Here is a 20,265-nt window from a genome sequence, read left to right on the forward strand (position 1 = left end):
CCTTACACAGGTTTTGAGTTATCTAAGAAAATTAATGAATTTTTACAAGATTGGGAACTAGAGAAAAATGTGTTTTCTATGACTTTGGATAATGCTTCTATTAATTATGTTCTCTAAAATACTTTAAAAAGTCAACTTATTTTGCAAAATGGTTTGATATGTGGTGGGTGAATTCTTTCACGTTCGTTGTTGTGCACACATGTTGAATTTAATTGTTCAAGAAGGATTAAAGGTGTTTGGTGATGCTTTGGACCAAATTAGAAATAACATCAAATATGTGAGGGGTTCGAAAAGTAGAATGGTGAAATTTAAACAAGTCAACTTGAAACGTTTAGTGATATTGATGCATCATAAGGATTGTGTCTTGATGTCCCTACAAGATGGAACTCCACTTATTTGGTGATTAATAGTACTCTTAAATATCAACGTGTTTTTGGAAGCTTGCATTTGGTTGATGAATCTTATAAATATTGTCCTACAGAGGAAGAGTGTGAGAGAGCTGAAAAAATTTGCAAGTTCTTGTTACCCTTTTATGATATCACTAACTTGATTCTGCCACAAGTTATCCTACTTCCAACTTGTATCTTTTACAAGTTTGGAAAATTCAATGTTTGTTGATGGAAAATGTGAAAGATGAAGATGTACTAATTAAGAACATGACTAAATTGATGATAGTAAAGTTTGAGAAATATTGGGATGAATATAGTGTTGTACTTGCATTTGGTGAAAGTTTAGACTCAATGATGAAGTTAGAAACATTGAGATTTTGCTTTGAAAAAATTGATTCATTTACATGGGAACCAAAATTAGAAAAGATCAAGAAAAAAATATACAAACTTTTTGCTAAATATTCTACCAAAGGTTTGACAACACCATCAAGTGTTCAAAAGCAAAAGCAAAGACAATTTTCATTCTCATCATCTATGTCTAAACCAAGTCTTTTTATGCAAGTTACTTACTTTAATAACATTTATTAAAGCACTTTAATTCATTTTTAATTTTTTTTTGCAACAGTCCATCATATTAACTTATTACATCAATATAGAAATTAAAAATGCACAAGCTTCAAGTAGCTAATAAAGTTGGAAGGTCACAACTTAGACACTTATTTGAATTAACCAACTTTGGATTTTGACTATTTAGAGCATATGGATGTGTTGAATTGGTAGAAAAATAATAGTCAATGTTTTTCTAATCTTGCTTTAATGGCTAGAGATTTGTTGAGCATCCCTATAATCAGAGTCGCATCAAAATATGCATTTAGCATTGGTTCTCGAATTCTTAACAAGTATAGGAATTGACTTTTGTCTGAAAACATGAAAGCAATAATTTGTACTTCTAGTTGGAAACATGGATTTTCTAAGGATAATTCAATTATTTTAATTTATCTTATTTTTATTGCATTACTTTTATGAAAAAATAATTAATTCATTATCATTGTTTTAATATATGTAGATGACGGAAAAGATTATAATTATGAAAAAATTGATGAAAGTTCTTCAAAAAGTCGCATCCAATTTTATTATTGAAATGGGAAGAAAACAAATTTCATAAAAAAAAATATCAAAAATGAATGCGGCGGGCGCCAGCCTTTATGCGGGGCAGGATGGAAATTCTAGATTGCGATAACTCTGCAGGGCGGGCCAAGTGCGGAGCAGGCGGGACGGGCTGACCCGCTTTGCCAACCCTATCATATATTGATGGCCGGAGCCATTGGAAGAAGCCCACATTGGTTTCTCCTTTCGATCTCCTTGTTGAGTACTTAACTAACTTGTTCCATAGATCCCCAACTGTCCATCTCTGTGACAAAGTCCATTGAGCAACCTGCCACAACATCAATCAAAGTACCTAGTAAGAAATTTTCAAATGCATGGGGATCGATAGTGTTGCTACAAAAGGAAGATCAAATTACCTCATCTAGGCTCTGTAATGCCTTCAAGTCAAATGTGTAGTATGCTACGGAAGGTCTTAGACCCTGTTAGGAAAGAACCAAGAAAAAATTGGTTTTCAAGCATGATAATTCAAAGGTAAACAGAATTACAGAGAATGATTAATCCACCACGTGTTTGACCCAATTCCTCACCACCTCATCTTAACCATCACATTCCCACTACACAAAACCATCAATAGTTTGAGTAATCCACCACACCATATCTATGTTGGTGAGCAAGCAAACCACAAGGACAAACCTCCATACCCAACCACCCTCTTGTCTGTCTGCATTTCATACTCTGTTTCCTTTTCTTTTGAGAAATAAGTTTAAAACTATTTATGAAATAGATAGAATACATCCCAATTAATATCAATACAGTTTTTCATTCTCTTCAATCTTTCTTCCCCCTCCCAAGCCTAAAATCACATAATTTCATGTATCAACAAATGGTTAGCATAATTAATCACAACCTTTTGTCAATATGGTGATTTTAGTGATCCTCCGGTGATCAAAATTTCAACACTACAATCATGTTATTGATCATCCAAAAAAGAGAAAAAAATCAAATACGGAAACTATTTGAATCAAACATAAGCGGTATGGCCACAACATTTACAACAAGAACTTTAACAAAATTTACCACAAAAAAGGGCCCAAAACGGTGGTATATAATTGAGCATGGATAACTAAGGGTAGAGGGATTCCAAAATGTCAACTCTAGCCTAGCAAATATTTCAACTCTTACTGAAAAATAAGAGGGAAAATAAGTAGTTTTCCATAATATAAGGGTAAACACACAAGAATTTATAATGCATTCAGAACACTCACAGTTATAACTGTCTCTTTCTCATACAATGATGGCTAAAAGTATAAAATTACCTGAGAAGCTGCAAGCCACTGAATTATGGTCTTTACTTCAGGATCTCCTCCAAAGACACCACATCCCCAGTTTCCAGTTGCAACCCCAATATTATTACCCTGGTCCATCCTCTGGTAATCGTTTTGAGAATTTGTAGTTTTATGATTTGAAAATTTTCCTTCACTTGTTTCCATAGATGTTGAGGTGGCAGCTTCAGACTGTGAATAAAAGAGTGTTCAAAGAAGATAAATGAAAAAAGAGTAATGGATACCTGAATCCTAATAAATAAATAAAGTTGGTTAACCTAAATACACTAATACAGTATCATTGTTTACATAAAAACATTGGACAAGACTAACCAGTGCAGATGAACATCCATACTCTTGCAACTTTTTCTGATATAGTTGATATTCACATTGGTACAGAAAACCACAGAATGCCTTATTGATCTCACTGCAGAAATGAACGAGTTAAGTTTAGATTTTATTTTATAAAACCACCAAGAACAGTGTTAAATACTTAAAAGGGTAAATTAATACTAAATTAGGAATAATTTTCCCAGTAATTCCTTTTTCAAAGTCTCTAAATTTTAGGGTATAAAACTGAACAAACATAAAAAAAAAGAGCTTTGTTTTCGGGAATGCATAAGAGTTTATAAAGGTTTTATGCCTTTTATAAACAATCGCAAATTTCAAAGTCTAAATAAACATCAAACATAATGAATTCAAGATTATGTTCTCATAGTCCATAAATAACTGTGATTTTGCATCCATAAAAGCAGTAGCCACATAAACCAATATTAACATACCGGAGGAGAAAATCTGCCCTGTACTGTCTCATCCCTGGTTTACGCAATGCATCGATTGCAACAATCCTGGTTTTCCGTCTTCCAAGAGTGTCTACTTCCCTTTCATCCACATAATCACCAGAAAATCGAAATGATGTATTGTACCTAAAGAATCAGAAAATATTATCACCATTAGAATATGAAGAAAGCAACCAGCAATTAAAGCAATGAGTAAAGTAAGTAAACAGCTGAAAAACATATTAAGTGACATCATATCAGAATAAGTATTCTTTTAAATTTCCCCGTCATATGCATACTGTATAAACATCATCACAAATTCAAAGTAAAATGTTCAATATTTATATTCTTGGGATGATATAAACTTAAGTATTAAAAATGGGTCATACACAAGTGTGCAAACAAACAAGGAGAAGAAAAATAAACACAAAACTTGAATCTTTCAGGCTACAGCAAACTATTGGCCATCATATCATAGACAGATAAAAAACGAGAAAAACCACCATGCAAAGCATAACAATCCATAAACATGTTTTTCTTCCTCCATATTCAAATAGAAATTGAAAAAAATTATACTATCACAATTTTTAAGTAAATAAATCTAGTAGTAGGCATCAACAATTACAATTTCTTATACAAGTTCATATCCATTAAGCAGCACTAACCCTGTGTAACTTGAGAACCTTTCCACCCCAACAACTTCTATAGCCTCGTTATCTGCCATGACTGGCAAGAAAAGCATCCCAACAATCAATTCTGGACAGATCGCGAAGCGGATTTCCTCCTATACGGTACATTTAGGACCAAATTTATCAAACATCAATACAACAAATGTTCATGTGACAATAAATATTTCAACTTAAGAATCTAAAAAATAAAGAAAGGTGATAAATACAATATGTACACAAAGACTACACGAATATGCTTATACCAGGAACTCTAGTATAAAAGCTATTATAATCACCAAAAGGTTATAGAAGGTGGAAATAAAAGCATATTGTACCTGTACAACCCCAAAACCAAGAATTAATCCCCCAAGATATGGATCTGCAAAATCGACTTCAAGAGCTTCAGTTGTTGTATCCTCTATGAGCCCTGAACTGTGAACCTATTTAAAATGCCAAAGGATTACCTATTACAAACCAAATGGATAATTTAAAAAAATACTAAAATATATTAATTTTCTAAAGTTACAAATACATTTCCTTCAATTACCTCAAATCTGCACAGAGGTACAGAAGAAGTGCTCCAAAAGTTGGCATCTGGGCAAGAAATCTGAGTAGAATGATTTTTTAAGTGAAGTACTTTTCGCTCAAATGAGACAATTCCCTTGGGCATTTTATCACTTATCCTTTGAAAATAGTGAATGATGCACCGAATCTTATTTTCCATTTTTTTAGTGTATTTTGTATGCAGAATCCTGAAAACATAAAGAACTGATCTTTGGATTTCAAAAAATAATAATAACGACTTATGAAACAAGAAAATAACTCTTTCATACAGAATAGGCCAATATCAATTCTAGCTCTCTCACTCCCACAGGCTCTCTCGCACACAAGCACGCGTCTAAGATATATCAAGTGCCACAGCATCTTGACACCGCTAGGATATCTAAATTACTACTAAAACAAGCAACCGAATAGGTGGATACGAATACTTGGAGGTAAAAAAAAACATAAATATATATAGCTAAAGTTTCTTACGAAAACAATTTATCAAAGTTGATCGGCTTCGGAAGATGCTTCGCATATCTGCCTTGGACTGGGAATACACAAAATAATGAGCAGCAGAGAAGAGCAGCAATCAACTCCTGAAAAGCCAGAAATTGGTGATATAATATTAACAATAACCATCTTCATCATGCATGAATGCATGTTAAAATCATGCATCATACAATAAGATCGCTGGCAGTAGAAATTGACAGTGTTAACCATCTCGAGCATGCATGCACGCATGTGACAATCAAATATCATACAATAAATCGGCATCCCAGGAGAAGCAGCCTTAGTCATGCAAGCAACAGTTATGACAGCGGTGGCCGCCTCAAATCAATGGCAATAGCAATATCAGTATATTGTGTGAGTGATTTGATAACTGTTACTTTTTTAAAGTGAAAAACACAAAAGAGTAACATTCAAGAAAGTAACCTGGCTAAGGAAGACTATTCCCGTCTCCTGTGTATCCAATAAGCGAAGAGCAGTTGTTGTGGGCATAGCATTGTTAGGGTTTTGATAATGCGTTTCCAACAAAGAGGGCAATCTCAAGAGCAAATTGGCCAACACAGGAACCACCTCCTGAAACCACTTCCTAGATTCCTCTGGAGACATAACCTGAAACAAATCCATGCAATTCACGCAATTGAAATGGAGAAATTGAAAAATGAGGGAGAAAAGTAGCGTTACCTCGTCGAAGAAGACTGCGTAACCAAGCGAAGTGGAGGGGGAAAAGGGTTCGGAAGAGAGAGAAAGAGCGCTTCTGAGACGAGAAATTGCTTGGAAGAACTGGTGGCCCGAGTCAACTCGGCCTCCGGCGAGTTCACTGAGCGTCTCCGCCGCTTGGGAGGGCCAAAACAGAGAAGAGGAAAGCAAGCGCAGTGGTAGGTATGGCAGAATCGATCGCAACTCTTTGCTTTCTTCCATTTTCTGCACTCAAACCCTCAACCAAACAAACAACACCGTTTCAAATCAAAACAAACTTACAAGAAGAAGAGAGTATATAGTGTCACACATTTTCAAGGAATTGTCCATATCTTTTTGGATTTTATCTTTAACTCAATTTTATTTTAACTCAATTTTATTAATATGATGGATTATTTTGTAATTTTATACATATTACTTAAAAAATAATTTTTTTTTTAATTTCTTTAATTAACATTAATGTACAGTTTTTATATGACTCTTTGTTCTTTTCTTAGTTTCTTATTTTAAGGTAAAGAGAGATAGAGCATACTCTCATCCATTTTCACTGCATTATATAAAGGGAAATTCGCATTGTAACTGCTTTTTGTTGTACACAAATCATTTTTTATTCTATCTTTATTTAATTTAATATATCTCATTTTATTAATATAATGGAGTATTTCGTCACTTATCCCTTAGTTCCTTATTTTAAGACAAAGAGAGGCATACTCACACATTTTCACTACATTATATAAAGGGAATTTTCTATTATAACCGTATGGTGTACACAAATCTTTTTTTATTCTATCTTTATTTCATATATCTCATTTGATTAATGCAGTGAAATATTTTGTCATTTCATATGAATTACTTAATAAATAAAATTATTTTTTAATTTTTTAAATTAATATTAATGTGTCGTTTTTATATGACTTCTCACTCTTCTCTCGAATATTTATTTTAAGATAAAGAGACAGCCTACTCTCACACATTTCCATATCAAATCTCACTATGAAATAAAATAACCTCCATTTTTAATCACTCTCTACACTTTATATTTGACTTTTCAATTTCGACTTATCCAAAAATATTTTAGTATATATTATTTATGTATATATATATATATTACATTTTTATCATCGTAAAAATTGAGTAAAAGATGAAAATGTGGATATACAGATGCAATTGCGCCGATATAAAAATTATTTTTGTAATTAAATAATATAAAATATATTAGAATTATAATATTGTTAATTTACTCTTTCCTTAAATATCACCAAATGTAACTAATATTCGTTTACAAATATATTTAAATTCATTTTTTTCTATACTCATTTTATCATTCTTAATATTATTATTTTAATTATTTTTCATATTATTTAATTATAAATTTGTTTTTTATTATACATTATTTTGTTAAAACTGTCACATTAAAATTATATATAATTCCCTTGTTGTCAAATCACAATTTTTTTAACTTTTTTTTATACTTTTGTTTATTCCAAATTAGGTAACCATGAGGGTGGAGAGTGTATTTTCTTGTGCAGGCCTTTCCAAACAAAGTCCAGAAATAGCCAATAAAAAAAAGTGGAAATTGAAAAGTACAATACAACAACAATTTGAATGGTTTTCTAAAAGTAGGGTAATCAACTAACACTAATTAAGCATCATATAATTTTTTTTAATGATCTCTCATTTTGTTAAATACCAAACATTTTATTTGATTTTTTAATTAAAAATATTATTATATTATTATAAATAAAATCAAATGTATATTATTTAATGTTTACAGTGTTAACAAAACTCTTTTTTTTTCCTAGATGAGTAGTTTCCTTCCTCTGATAGGAAAGTTAAGGATATTTTTTTGGATGGACAACAGGTCGTCGGTAACTAACTACCCGAGTCAAATAACATTTACAACTAAATAAATAAACAGTTACAAATAATGTTGAATGAGTTAAATGAACACTCCGAAATATCAGGGAAATATCCCAATTGACAAAACCGAAATATACACTTCCTCCATGAAATCAGAAAATCATTATGTATGTTAGTTGTTAACTGATTATCCAGCTCACATAGGTAAAAGTCCATGAGTAAACATTATAAATAGAACTTTTTGTGAGTAAATGAATTAAATTTTTATATTATAGAAGAACACACTTAAATTATAGCGTCGATGATTTAAGCATCGAAGTATAATCACAGGTACCCGACCGGCAGAACACCAGAAAAAACACATACCCTCTACTCATTAAGTTACAAGATCTAACAAAGAAGTTAACCATTTGAATACCTGAAGTTTCCATTTTTTTTATTTTCTAATGATATATTTATAATTCATATTTTCTATACAACCGTACTATAATTCTAAATATTATTATTTTAATATTTTTGTTACATTATTTAATTATAATTTATTTTTTACTATATATTTTTTTATAAAAATTCATAAAATAAATTATAGACATCTTTAAAGATTCTCAAAACATCATTTTCATAAAAAAAACAGAACGCTTTCCCAGAATCATTGGAGTGCAGGACTTACTGCGTTCAACAGAAGCACACGTACAAGTTTGTTTTATCCAACTATAATTTTCCCTAAAATCACGGACAGAATAGACACTGCCCTTATGACAAATTTGTTGATGTGGAAAGAATAATTTAGTAAATATAATAATGTAAACTTTGAAAATTAAATTTATGAATAAGATAATGTGGCATACGAAGAATGAAATGGAATGGAATAAGGTCCATGTAATTTTAGGTAATTTATATTTTCATAAATTTCTGAATAAGACCACGTGATATATTTTTGAGATAAAAGTTATAGATACATTGACCTCTGATATGTGATGTTTATCGAAAGCTATTTGACTTGTTTACCAAAGTCAAAATAAATTATCCTATTTTAATTATAAATTAAAAATAATAATATAATATATAATGTATTTATGTGGATGACGAGACCTAACTAATATTGATTCTTTCAATACATAATTTGTCGTCGTAGTAATAGTACGTGAATTATTAAAAAAAATTCGTACATACAGAATAACTGCACCATAAATATTCTAAAATGGAAATAAATAACTAATATTTTTTATGTACAATTACTTGTGTATCATAGGCTTATATATAATTTAGAGTTGAGGTTTTATATGAAAGTGTAAGAGAAAATAAAATAAATATAACATATGATTTAATTTATATAAGTTTTAGTATGAGAATAATAAATTTAAACTAAATTGTGAGTTGTAGATGGTGTGATTTATGATGGGTAGGAGAAGAAAATGGGAAAATGTGATAGCAGAAATAATATAATATTGATCTAAAATTACAATACCCGGAGAAGCTCAGGCAATGGACATAAGAATACAGTGATTCAAGCATTGACACGTGAGTTACACGTGTTAACCCAGTAATAATTTAAATAAAAAATCTGGAGAAAAAAAAGAGGAGGTTCTGGCGTGCTGGCCTTAAGGCGTGGGAGTGGCGGCGGCGGCGGCGGCGGCTTCCAGCTTTGCTCTCAGGTCTTTCCTTAATATCTTTCCTGATGGAGACTTGGGAATGGCATGAACAAAATAAACTTTGTGCAGTCTTTTGTAAAACACTACCTGTTCAGAACAAATTCAATTACACTAATCAAAACCCTCTTCAAGATTAAGCTCTCATGAAATTTCTCAAACACTTGATGAGACATAAATGAAGTTAGATTTATCGTCACACTCATACCTGTTTAGCTATAAACTCTTTTACAGCCTCTTCTGTCAGATCAAAGCCGTTTGATCTCACAACGAAAGCAACGGGAAGTTCACCAGCAACAACATCCTTTTGTCTGTTCAAATCGATCAAATTAATGGTCAGTTATATACATACATACATACATATATATATATATATATATGCACAATGTAAGTCATTCAAATTCAGAAGATTAAGAAGCTTACGGGACAACTGCTGCGTCTGCAATGGAGGGATGGCTTACAAGAAGCCCTTCAAGTTCTGCAGGGGGCACCTGGCAAAAACAAAATCACTTGTCATTGTCACAATTTTTTTTTCTCTGAAACTTTTAGGCAAATTTAACTTAGATGTTTATATATGTGTGTGTATATATATATATATACCTGGAAGCCTTTAAATTTGATGAGTTCTTTGACCCTGTCAACGATGAAAATTTCATCGTCATCGTCTACATAGCCAACATCACCGGTGTGAAGCCAACCCTCTGCATCGATGGTGGATGCTGTGGCTTGATCATCGTTCAGATATCCTTTCATGATCTGTAGCCCTCGGATGCAAATTTCACCGGGCTGATTGTAGCCGAGAGAACGACCAGTTTCAGGGTCAACAACCTTTAGTTCTGCATTTCTCACAACAGTTCCACAAGATCCCGATTTTGTTGGAAATGGTTGCTTTGCAAACCCCAAACACATGGAAAGCACTGGTCCTGCTTCTGTCATCCCGTAACCCTGTAACATACATGCATTTTAAAGTCACAACATAAGATCCATAAATTATTTTAAATTAATCATGAGAAATATTATTTTCCTAAAAAAAATTGAAATATATTTATATAATTTATTATTAATTTATAATTATATAATATATAAACTTATATTTATATTGAGATTTCATATATCATGTATCTGTGTGCTACTTGATTTTTTAAAAAAATATTTAAAATGAAAGGAATTAGGTTGCAGAGGGAGGTGCAGTGAATTGTTGACTGGTCCACTGTTAGTTTGGCTTACGTCACGTGTGCCAAATGGCAATGAAAATGAAGGTGTCAAGTTGTACACGTCACTAAAAGTCTTGTTTGGATGCTTGTGCTTCTATTTCACCGTTTTGGTTTCGGTGTTTGGTGTGGGGTGGTTGGTGAGCTAACTACCATAAAAACTTGCATGCACACACTCAAGTAAAGATTTTAATATTTTTTTAACAGCTATAATGAAATATTTTAATGATTTATTTAGACGTATATTCTTAAAAGTCTGCACCTATATATAAAGAAAATATGTTTATATTCTTAATTAGTAACAGTCAGTGGAGGAGAAGGTGACACGTGTCCATGGTATTCTTAATTAATATACAACTTCATATATGCCCATTATCGCATGCAAAAGGTTGATGAGAAATAAATAATGAAAACGACCATTTGTATTCTTATAAATTTTCCCCTAACGTAATATTAAATAATTTTAACTATATTAATAAAAATAAACTTTAAATTTAATTTAATCTCATAAAATTACTAAATTCCCATCTACTTATATATCATAAAATATTTTAACTTTTAATTAATATTATTTTTTAATGGTTCTTATATGCTATAATTTCTAATTGATATTATTTTTTAATAGTATAGTGATAATTTTTAATTATTATTTTTATCATTTAAATTAGAGTTTTACGTAGATAATAATAATAATAATTAGTTTTGGTGTAATTATTTACCTGTCCCAAAACAGCGTGAGGCACCCTGCTGTGGAGAGCCTCTTCGAGTTCCTTACCCAAGGGAGCGGCGCCGGAGAGAACTAACCGTATTGAACTGAGGTCAAAGTTCGCCACCATCGGATTCTTGGCCAGCGCCAGCACCAGCGGCGGCACCACCATCGCCACCGACACGCGGTAGCGCTGTATAAGCTCCAGCAGCGTCCCAATCTCGAACTTCTGCATAAGCAAAACGCCGCTCCCGGCTCTAAGCGCGCATAACAGCACGCTGTTGAGCGAGAATATGTGAAACAGCGGAAGCACGCAGAGGAGCACGTCCTCAGTGGTGAGGTAGAGATTAGGATTCTCCCCGTCAACCTGCTGCGCCACGCTCGTGGTCAAACTCTTGTGCGTGAGGATCACTCCCTTCGGCAGGCCCGTGGTGCCGGAGGAAAACGGCAGCGCCACGGCGTCGTCCGGATGAATCTCCACCTCGGGAGCGTCGCTCTCGTTCGCCTCAGAGAGCACGGAGAAGTGGAGGCAATTCTCCGGCGGATCGTCGACGGTCACGACCTTGAAGTCCTCGCCGAGGCTCCATCCGGCGTCGTGGCTGCGGAGCTTTTCCACGTACATTGCCTGCGTTATGATCAGCTTCGCCTTGGAGGCGGTGAACTGCTTGAAGATCTCGGCGGCGGTGTAGAACGGGTTGGCGGTGGTGGCTACAGCTCCGACCATGGAGGCGGCGAGGAAGGAGAGGACGAACTCGGCGGAGTTCTGGAGGAGGATCATGACGACGTCGCCCTTGCGGATTCCGAGATTCGAGAATCCGGCAGCGATCTTGCGCGAAATAAGGTACGTCTGTGCGTAGGTGTAGGTTTTGGAGGCGGAGCCGACGATGAGGCAGGGACGGTCTGCAAATTGGGAGAGGTTTTGGAAGCAGTAATCATGGAGGGATAGGTGGTTGGAGATTGGTATGTCTGGTAATTTAGACTTGAAAACATGGGTAGTTTGGGGAATTTGAGTTTGGTCTGTTTTGGTGTTGGTATCAAGAGAAGGAGCAACACTTAGCATGGTGAATGGGGTGTGTTAGTTAGAGTGGAATGAAGAGTTTAAGGAGAGAGAGAGAGAGAGAGAGAGTGAGGAGAGGGAAACATGTGAAGAAGGTAATATAGAGAAGGGAAGGGAAAGGGTGTTAGGTGAGAATGAGTGAGTGAGTGAATGAATGATGGAGAAGGAGCAGCCACACATTGGATCACGTTTTCAGAACAAGCGTTCTTCTTTCAGCCACTCTTACTTACCTACCTACCCCCAACTCTAACATTTTCTTTCAGCCTACCTTTGTGGATTATCTACAAAAACTATTCTATTCAATTCCAACCTCACCCAACCCAAACTAAATAATTAATTACTCCAATTACACTCTCTTTTATTATTCTATTTTTTCCATCTACAATTTCAATCCAAATATTTCAATATTTCTCTATCTTTTTAAATACTTCAATTACACTCTTTTTTTTTATATATCTAACTCTTTTTTTTATATATCTAACATTATAAATTGTGTTCATGTGAGGAAGATAACCTAAAATATTATTGAAGTCTTCGTCTTCCTTCTTCGGTCGGACAGGTTGCTAGGATTTCACTGGGCTTAATTGGACAGGTTGCTATGACGTACATTTCTCCTTAAAAATTGCGTTATTTATATTATTTTAATAGACTTGTCTTGTTGGACCTGATTAGTGGAATGAATCACACTTGTGATTATATTACCTAATCCTTAATGACAAATTAACTTCACTGACCTTGATTTGAGCATTAATGAATATTTATGTCCCGTCCGTAATGGTTTCCCTTGTCTCGGCCAAGTTTCTCTGATCTGGAAGATCGAATCTACCATTACATGAACTTATTAGATCATGCTTATAATAGGGTTAATTGGTATTCTAGAGATGGATTGTGTTTACTTTGATGAGTTATATAATGAATAATATTTATATATTTTATAGTACATACTAATGTTTTGTGCCATTTTTTTAATAACAATTGTTCATAGTTACTTGCTTAGAATTGGTACATCAAACTTAAATTATAGGTTAAATTTGATAGTGAAGTGTGTTAATGTGTTTGGAGGCATGAGAATTGGGAATGAGCTGTTGGTATTTATTTATAATTGACAAAGGAAATAGGGATAGATGGTCCTATGTCCAAGTGGATATTGCCTTTAATTCTCGTCACTGTCCTTACTTGCTGTGTATTTAGTTACCCTGCATTTTTTTAATGCATTCAAATCAAATTATAGTTACATTGCTTCTTTCATTTTTATGTGTAAAACATTTTCATTTCTCTCATCCACCTATTATTTCAATCCCTTTTTTACTTCTTGGGTGGAAGATTAAAAGTAATTAAAAATAGTGTGTATAAAAGACTAACAATATTTTTAGAGTATATAAACAAAAAGGGATAATTTTGCAACTTATAGGTATATTTTAAAAACATCTCATTCTCTCAACGTTTTCACTACTACCAATGAAAATGCAACTAAAATAATAAAAATCAAAATTATAACTTTTTTAGAAAATAAACAACACCCAGAAGTATTTTACCAAAACTTTTAATTTTACATTCTGAAAAGTAGATTTTTTATCGATAAAAAGAAACATATTCTCCCTTCTTAAGTTAGATTGTCAAATAAAATAAAACATGGTTTGTTTGACTTCAACACTACCGTTAGTCCTCAATTAATAATTCATGATTATTTTCAAACAAAAGGTGTAAATTGTTTATGTGAATTCTACTCAATTTTATTTTTTTAAGAGAAAACTATCAATTTAATATTTAAAATTGTAACGGTTAATCAGTTTAGTCAGTGAAATAAACAAAAATGACAAAGGTAAATCCTGAAACAGTTCATCGTCAACTATTTAATTGTTATTAAAATTATAATGATTGACTGTATCCATTCCTAAAGTAAATAAAATAGCAAAATTATGCATGAAATTTAAAATTATTAATAATTTAGTTATTGAAATTACAATAATAGAACTATGAAAAAAAGTACTTGAAGTATGAATTAAATTCATACTGTAGTTAGTTTTTATACATATTAAAAATAAAAAATATAATTTATTGAGTCTAAGTTAAGAAAAAATAAATTTATAGACGACCTGGTCAACGAACACATGACCAGATGGTGGCGAATTATCTTTTTTTCTTTATTTAAGAAAATTAATAAATACTTAAAATAAAATGTTGACCAGATGGTTCATCTGGTTTCCGGCAGTTTCTGAGGTTCAGTCTCTTCTTAATCTGTTTTAAGATATTAATTTTTTTTTTCTGAAAAAAGTAAAATTAAGAATACTAAGTAGGTATAAGTTTTGAATAAATATTTATAAAATGATTGATTTTTGAAAATATAAATTGTTCTAACCTACTGTTCAAAAGATATGTATTATCTATTTTGTTTTTAAAAGGTATCTTAACTTATGTAGACTGACATGGAAATTGACATAAATTGTGTTAGAACCGTATTTGAACAATTTATGGATAGGTGTTCTACATGTGTCATAAGTATAACATTGGATGAGGAACGAGTATATAAATTGTTTTTAATTTTGATTCATAAGTTATGTGAAACTATATTGACAGTACCATGAAATAGAATTATATTAACGATACCGCGATATGAAATTATATTGACAGTACCGAAACAAGGAAAAAATTATGATGGAACACCAATCTCCAAAACGGACAATACCTTAAATGTGTTGATTGACCCTAACGATTGTGGCACTATAAATAATTATATTTTTTTGTTTTTTCTATAACAAAAAATGGTTGTTTTAGAATAAAAAAGATAATATAAACCAAAGAGTGATTATGAGTTGGACGGCACACCAACCAATCACGAGTATTTCATTTTAAATGGATGGTCAACTCTGTTTGATTTTTTAATAAAAAATTCTCCAAATAACTAAAACTGTAAATTCATTATTTAATAGCTTGGGATTTGTGTAGCATATACAATGAATTTTAAAATTATGAATGTTAATTTATTATATTATATTTCGTTATTTAAATGTTCATTAAATTTTAAATTAATTTTTTCATCAGAATGATTTAGTGTGGATTTGACTAACCTTGAAGACAATAATATTTAAAATAAATATTTTATAATTCTAAATAAAGAGTCATGTATTTAGTTATATTTTAATATTTTACAAGTACAAAACACTTTACCATTATTTCTTCTTCTTCAATACATATAAAAAACGAATAAATAATTAGAGAAAATAAAATAAATTAAGTCGAATCAAAATATAAATTTCATTAAAGAATAATTAGAAAATGTCCATTTTTTATTTTGTGGAGGTTGACTTCTTCCTTAATAAGAAAAAAGACTTCCTTTTCAGTAGAAGAAAGACTTTTATCTTGTTGAGGAAAGAAAAGTAATAGAAATATATATATATATATATATATATATATATATATATAATTTTGTAAGAGATAAATTATGAATTCTCATTGATGTAAACTACTTTTACACAATTTTATAGTATATAAAAGTAGCATTGTATAAATCGATATTAATTTAAATAAGTATTAAAAAATTATACTATTATAAATTAAATTAATGCGAATTTAAATAAATATTAAAAAGATAAGATTAAGATAAGTTTAATCGACACTAAACTATATAAATATAAATATTAAAAATAACTAAAATGAATATCGAGACTTAAACTAATTTTAATAATTATGAAAATATATTAAATTAATGTCAATCTAATTTCTCATAACTTAAGAATCTTCAAATAAAATGCAACAAATATTTATTATCTGAACTATGTATAGTGTGTACTTGTCAATTTTAATCTGATTTAATGGAAAAAAAAGTGCACGAACCTAACATTAGTGTTTTTTTATAGATGCTTATCTATTTGAATATGTCCTTTTTTATTTTAGTTTAAATTAATTTTAATATGGATTTTAAAAGAGCTTCTACAGTTAACATAACCTAACATTACAAAATAAATTATTTATGAAAACCCTAAAATATAATTTGTATAACTTTGAAATATTTATTTATTACGAATTTTAATGTACCCCCGTATAATTCATCCAAATTAAAAATACAGAAGAATAACTTTTAAAATAAGAGCAATTTGTGTATTTCTTATAATATTTTTTACTAAAAAAATATTAAATAAAAACTAATTTTAAAGATAAAAACAATTACTATAGTGATTAAATTAAAAATTATTTTAGAGACTAAATAAATTATTAATTTTTAAATTAATTTAAATAATTATTAAATTGTTATCGTATTAGGTTTTAACTACAAATTATTTAGATTATAAATTTAGTAGAAAAAATTTGATAGCTAATTATATACTAATTTAAAAACTATTTATTAATAATAGAAACTAATTTAAAATTAATAATTTTTTAGTATATAAAATAATTTTAATTTAATTAATATAATAATTATTTATTTTTATTTTAAAATTGATTTTTATTTAATGATGTATTTAATGAATTTTTATAGTATTAAAAAAGAGTATATTTATCCCATACGTTTGGAAGAACTAGGTTATCACAACTATATTCTCTTAGTTTCTGACATTCAATTATAAACGGCTACGTAATTATTTGGACCATCTTTTAAGAACTCAATATCATTTATGATTTAAATTAGCAATAATAAAAAGGGTTGTTATTGAGTTTATTCTTTATTGTATTTTACTTTTTCTTAATTCTTTTTACAGGTAAAAAAAATTATTTCACTTCATAAACACAATTTGTAGGACTATTTGTAATATTTTTTTTATTACACGTCTATGTGTGCTGGTCGTTGGTGTTAGATTTCTATCTTTTGTGAGTATTTTATAAGTGTTTTCATTATTTTTTATAAGACCTAAATTATATTTTAATAATATATTTTAAAAATAAATATAAAATAAAGTCTATAAATAGAAGTTAGAATTTGTTTATTAGTTCACTACAAAAATTTAAATTTTTTAAAATATATTTCGTTCTTCAACAAAATATATGTCTAACCATCAAATCTTTATTATATGAGGAGTTGGTGAAGAACAAATTTATTTTAATCGATCAAATATTATTTTTTATGAGCATAATAAATCTTATATAAGTTTTAGTCATTTTTTCTTCTCTTTTTAGAATATGTTAAAGGAGATGTTATTGATGTTGGACTAAACTTCTGGAGACTTACCTGCATTGGTAGAGTATATTTGAAAACTACGAAAAGATTGTTGGCTAAGAATCATAAAAGATGGTAGTTATTTTATTGAATGGAAAACATGAGATTGAATGATAGATGAACTATATACGTGAATATTTGATTCAAGTTGAGAGTGATTATTAATATATTTGATGTCATAATTGTTGGTGGACCTAGGAAGAGAATGAATCATTTTAAGTTATGAGAAATTTGTGAAAACAATTTGTTTTAGTGGTTTGATGTGATCCTAAATATGGTTAAAGTACGTTAATTACACTAATCGTCTTACATCTCTCAAGTGATAAGTTGGTCGTTTTGTTGATCATTAAGTGAATTCTTGCAAAATCATATGACTTGTGGTTCATTATTAAACCCTAAATCCTAAATTCAAAGTGGTTCATTATTAAACCCTAAATCCTAAATTCAAAACGCTTAAGCACAATGTGAGGCAATATACATATAACAGATTTATTTCACAGATAGGGAGAGAAAGCGAGCAAGCTTTTAAATAATTTATTAGTTTTATTTTATTTTAAGTTAATTAATGCATGTTATTCTAAAGATCTGTATGTCCTAAATCAATTAATTACTTAATTCAGTATAATAAATTAAAATGGAATAGCTTTGACCAGATCAATTCATACATTTTAAAAAATATTAGTTTTAATTTTAAAATAATTTATTTTTATTAAACTATATATTTGAGATTTTCTCAAAATTAAACACATTATAGTGTAACACACATGCATTTAACAATTAAAACCAATAACGGGTGCATAATTAAAAGCGAACGTTACCAAATCATTAAAATATTAAAATATTAAAATACCGTAGATATGGTTCAGTTTATATGGTTTTTATACACAATTTATGCAGCCATAATTTAATTATTCATTTTTTGTTATCTAGTCCCAATTTGATTTCTTCTGAACAAAAAATTAAAATAGCTACGGTGAATTTAAACTTTTTTTAAATGGTTATGGTGCAGTTAAACTAGGGAGAGTACCAAAAAATTAAAAAAAAATAAATAATTTTTTACTAAATATACTAAAAATGCTGTTTGATAAAATAAAAGAGTAGAAATTATTATCTTGTGAAAATATTAATTGGAGCTGAATCAATTAATTAGAAGAGTGTTAAGATAAATTAAGGGTTGTTTCTTCTTCTACTTTCATACCTTCTTGTGTCATCTCTATATGTTTTTTTATTCCAAAAATACCTTTTTTTAATATTCTGAATTACATAATCCAGAAGTCTTTTTCTATATCCAAAATCAACTTTCGGATTATGTAATTCGGAAGCCTTTTGTAATTAACTTCCATATTACATAATCCAGAAGTCTATTTTATCCATACGATTAGTTTCTGGATTTTGTAATCTGGAAGTCTTTTTCAAATGTGTGATTAGCTTCCGGATTACCTAATCCGGAAGTCTTTTCTAAATATGAAATTGACTTTTGAATTATGTAAACCGGGATATATCCAGATTACATAATTCATAGGCTTATTTCAAAATTCAAGGGGTGGTGCAAAAAAAAAGACAAAACGGTATTTTCACATTTAATATGGGGTGGCACAAGAAGATATGAAAGTGTAGGAAGAAAGAGTCTAAATTAAATTGAATGGGTTAGTGTTAAATTAGATTGAGATAAAAAAATAGACTTTTTCTTCTTGCATCTCCATAATTTTTAATTGGACCTCCATAATATTTAAAATGGTCATTTTATCCTTCATAAAATGACTTTCCGATTTGTAATTTGACTTTAAACTTTTCAGATAACTCTTATTCCTTTTTCTCTATTATTTTATGCTGTTAGTTCTTGAATAGGACAATGGAAGTCTTCTTTCACAGTTATAAATAGTTTTATATCGTTTAGAAGTTAAAAGACACTTTAAATTTTAAAACGAACAATATCTCAAATACAATAATTAATCATAATGACATTATCTCAACAAGTTGGAAATATCTTTCTTATTTTTCAATTAAAATTTAAAAATTGGATATAACTCTCATGCAAAAATTAAATAAATATAAACTTTTAATATTTTTCCTTTTTCCTTATCTCTCATTTAATGTACTTCCAACATTTTACTTTTGACATTTTTGAAAATTAAGACCTTTAAAAATAATATATCCATTTTTCAATAAACTTGACTTTCCACAAATTACAATCTGATATTAAAAAATAATTAAAAAAACATAACAATGTTTATTTAAATAATTTAGAATTAACATTTAAAAAAATATATGTTTTAAACCTTTCTAGAAATGTCAAATTGTGTCGATAAATTTTATAAATTTAAATTACAGATTCTGAAAAATACATTTCTAATTCCTTGTTCTAGAATCAATATTTCTAAACTGTTTTTGGAATAAGTAATTAGGAAGTTTTTTTAATATATTATGTATAAGGATTTTGGAATTTTCACTCTAAACATAAAGTGAGCTTTTTGAACAATGCATTATTTTGCATGCAAAATACCCTAACAAATAACAACTTAATATCTTTTTCTTACATTCTATTTGGATAAGAAGTTGAGTAGAAGAAAAAAGAAAGAGTGAAATCACAATCATAGAAATATAAAAAATATTATG

At 29.9% G+C, this 20,265-nt stretch overlaps 2 protein-coding genes across 2 annotated transcripts; both read right to left on the minus strand.

Annotated features, from left to right (window-relative positions):
• Positions 1-1,495: 1,495 nt before the first annotated feature.
• On the minus strand, positions 1,496-6,309 carry LOC137810325 (probable poly(ADP-ribose) glycohydrolase 2). The gene is made up of 11 exons (XM_068611526.1): positions 6,000-6,309; positions 5,745-5,927; positions 5,301-5,407; positions 4,813-5,017; positions 4,601-4,705; positions 4,263-4,381; positions 3,601-3,744; positions 3,152-3,245; positions 2,813-3,010; positions 1,913-1,975; positions 1,496-1,824 (listed from the first exon to the last, which is right to left on the minus strand). The coding sequence occupies exons 1-11, from the start codon at positions 6,234-6,236 to the stop codon at positions 1,564-1,566; spliced, it is 1,716 nt and encodes a 571-aa protein (XP_068467627.1). The 5' UTR covers positions 6,237-6,309; the 3' UTR covers positions 1,496-1,563.
• A 2,989-nt stretch (positions 6,310-9,298) lies between these two features.
• Positions 9,299-12,798, minus strand: LOC137810326 (4-coumarate--CoA ligase 2). The gene is made up of 5 exons (XM_068611527.1): positions 11,454-12,798; positions 10,124-10,468; positions 9,947-10,014; positions 9,732-9,834; positions 9,299-9,613 (listed from the first exon to the last, which is right to left on the minus strand). The coding sequence occupies exons 1-5, from the start codon at positions 12,498-12,500 to the stop codon at positions 9,476-9,478; spliced, it is 1,701 nt and encodes a 566-aa protein (XP_068467628.1). The 5' UTR covers positions 12,501-12,798; the 3' UTR covers positions 9,299-9,475.
• Between the last annotated feature and the right edge of the window lie 7,467 nt (positions 12,799-20,265).

Source organism: Phaseolus vulgaris, chromosome 2 (genome assembly GCF_000499845.2).
Source record: "Phaseolus vulgaris cultivar G19833 chromosome 2, P. vulgaris v2.0, whole genome shotgun sequence".
Classification (NCBI taxonomy): Eukaryota; Viridiplantae; Streptophyta; class Magnoliopsida; order Fabales; family Fabaceae; genus Phaseolus; species Phaseolus vulgaris.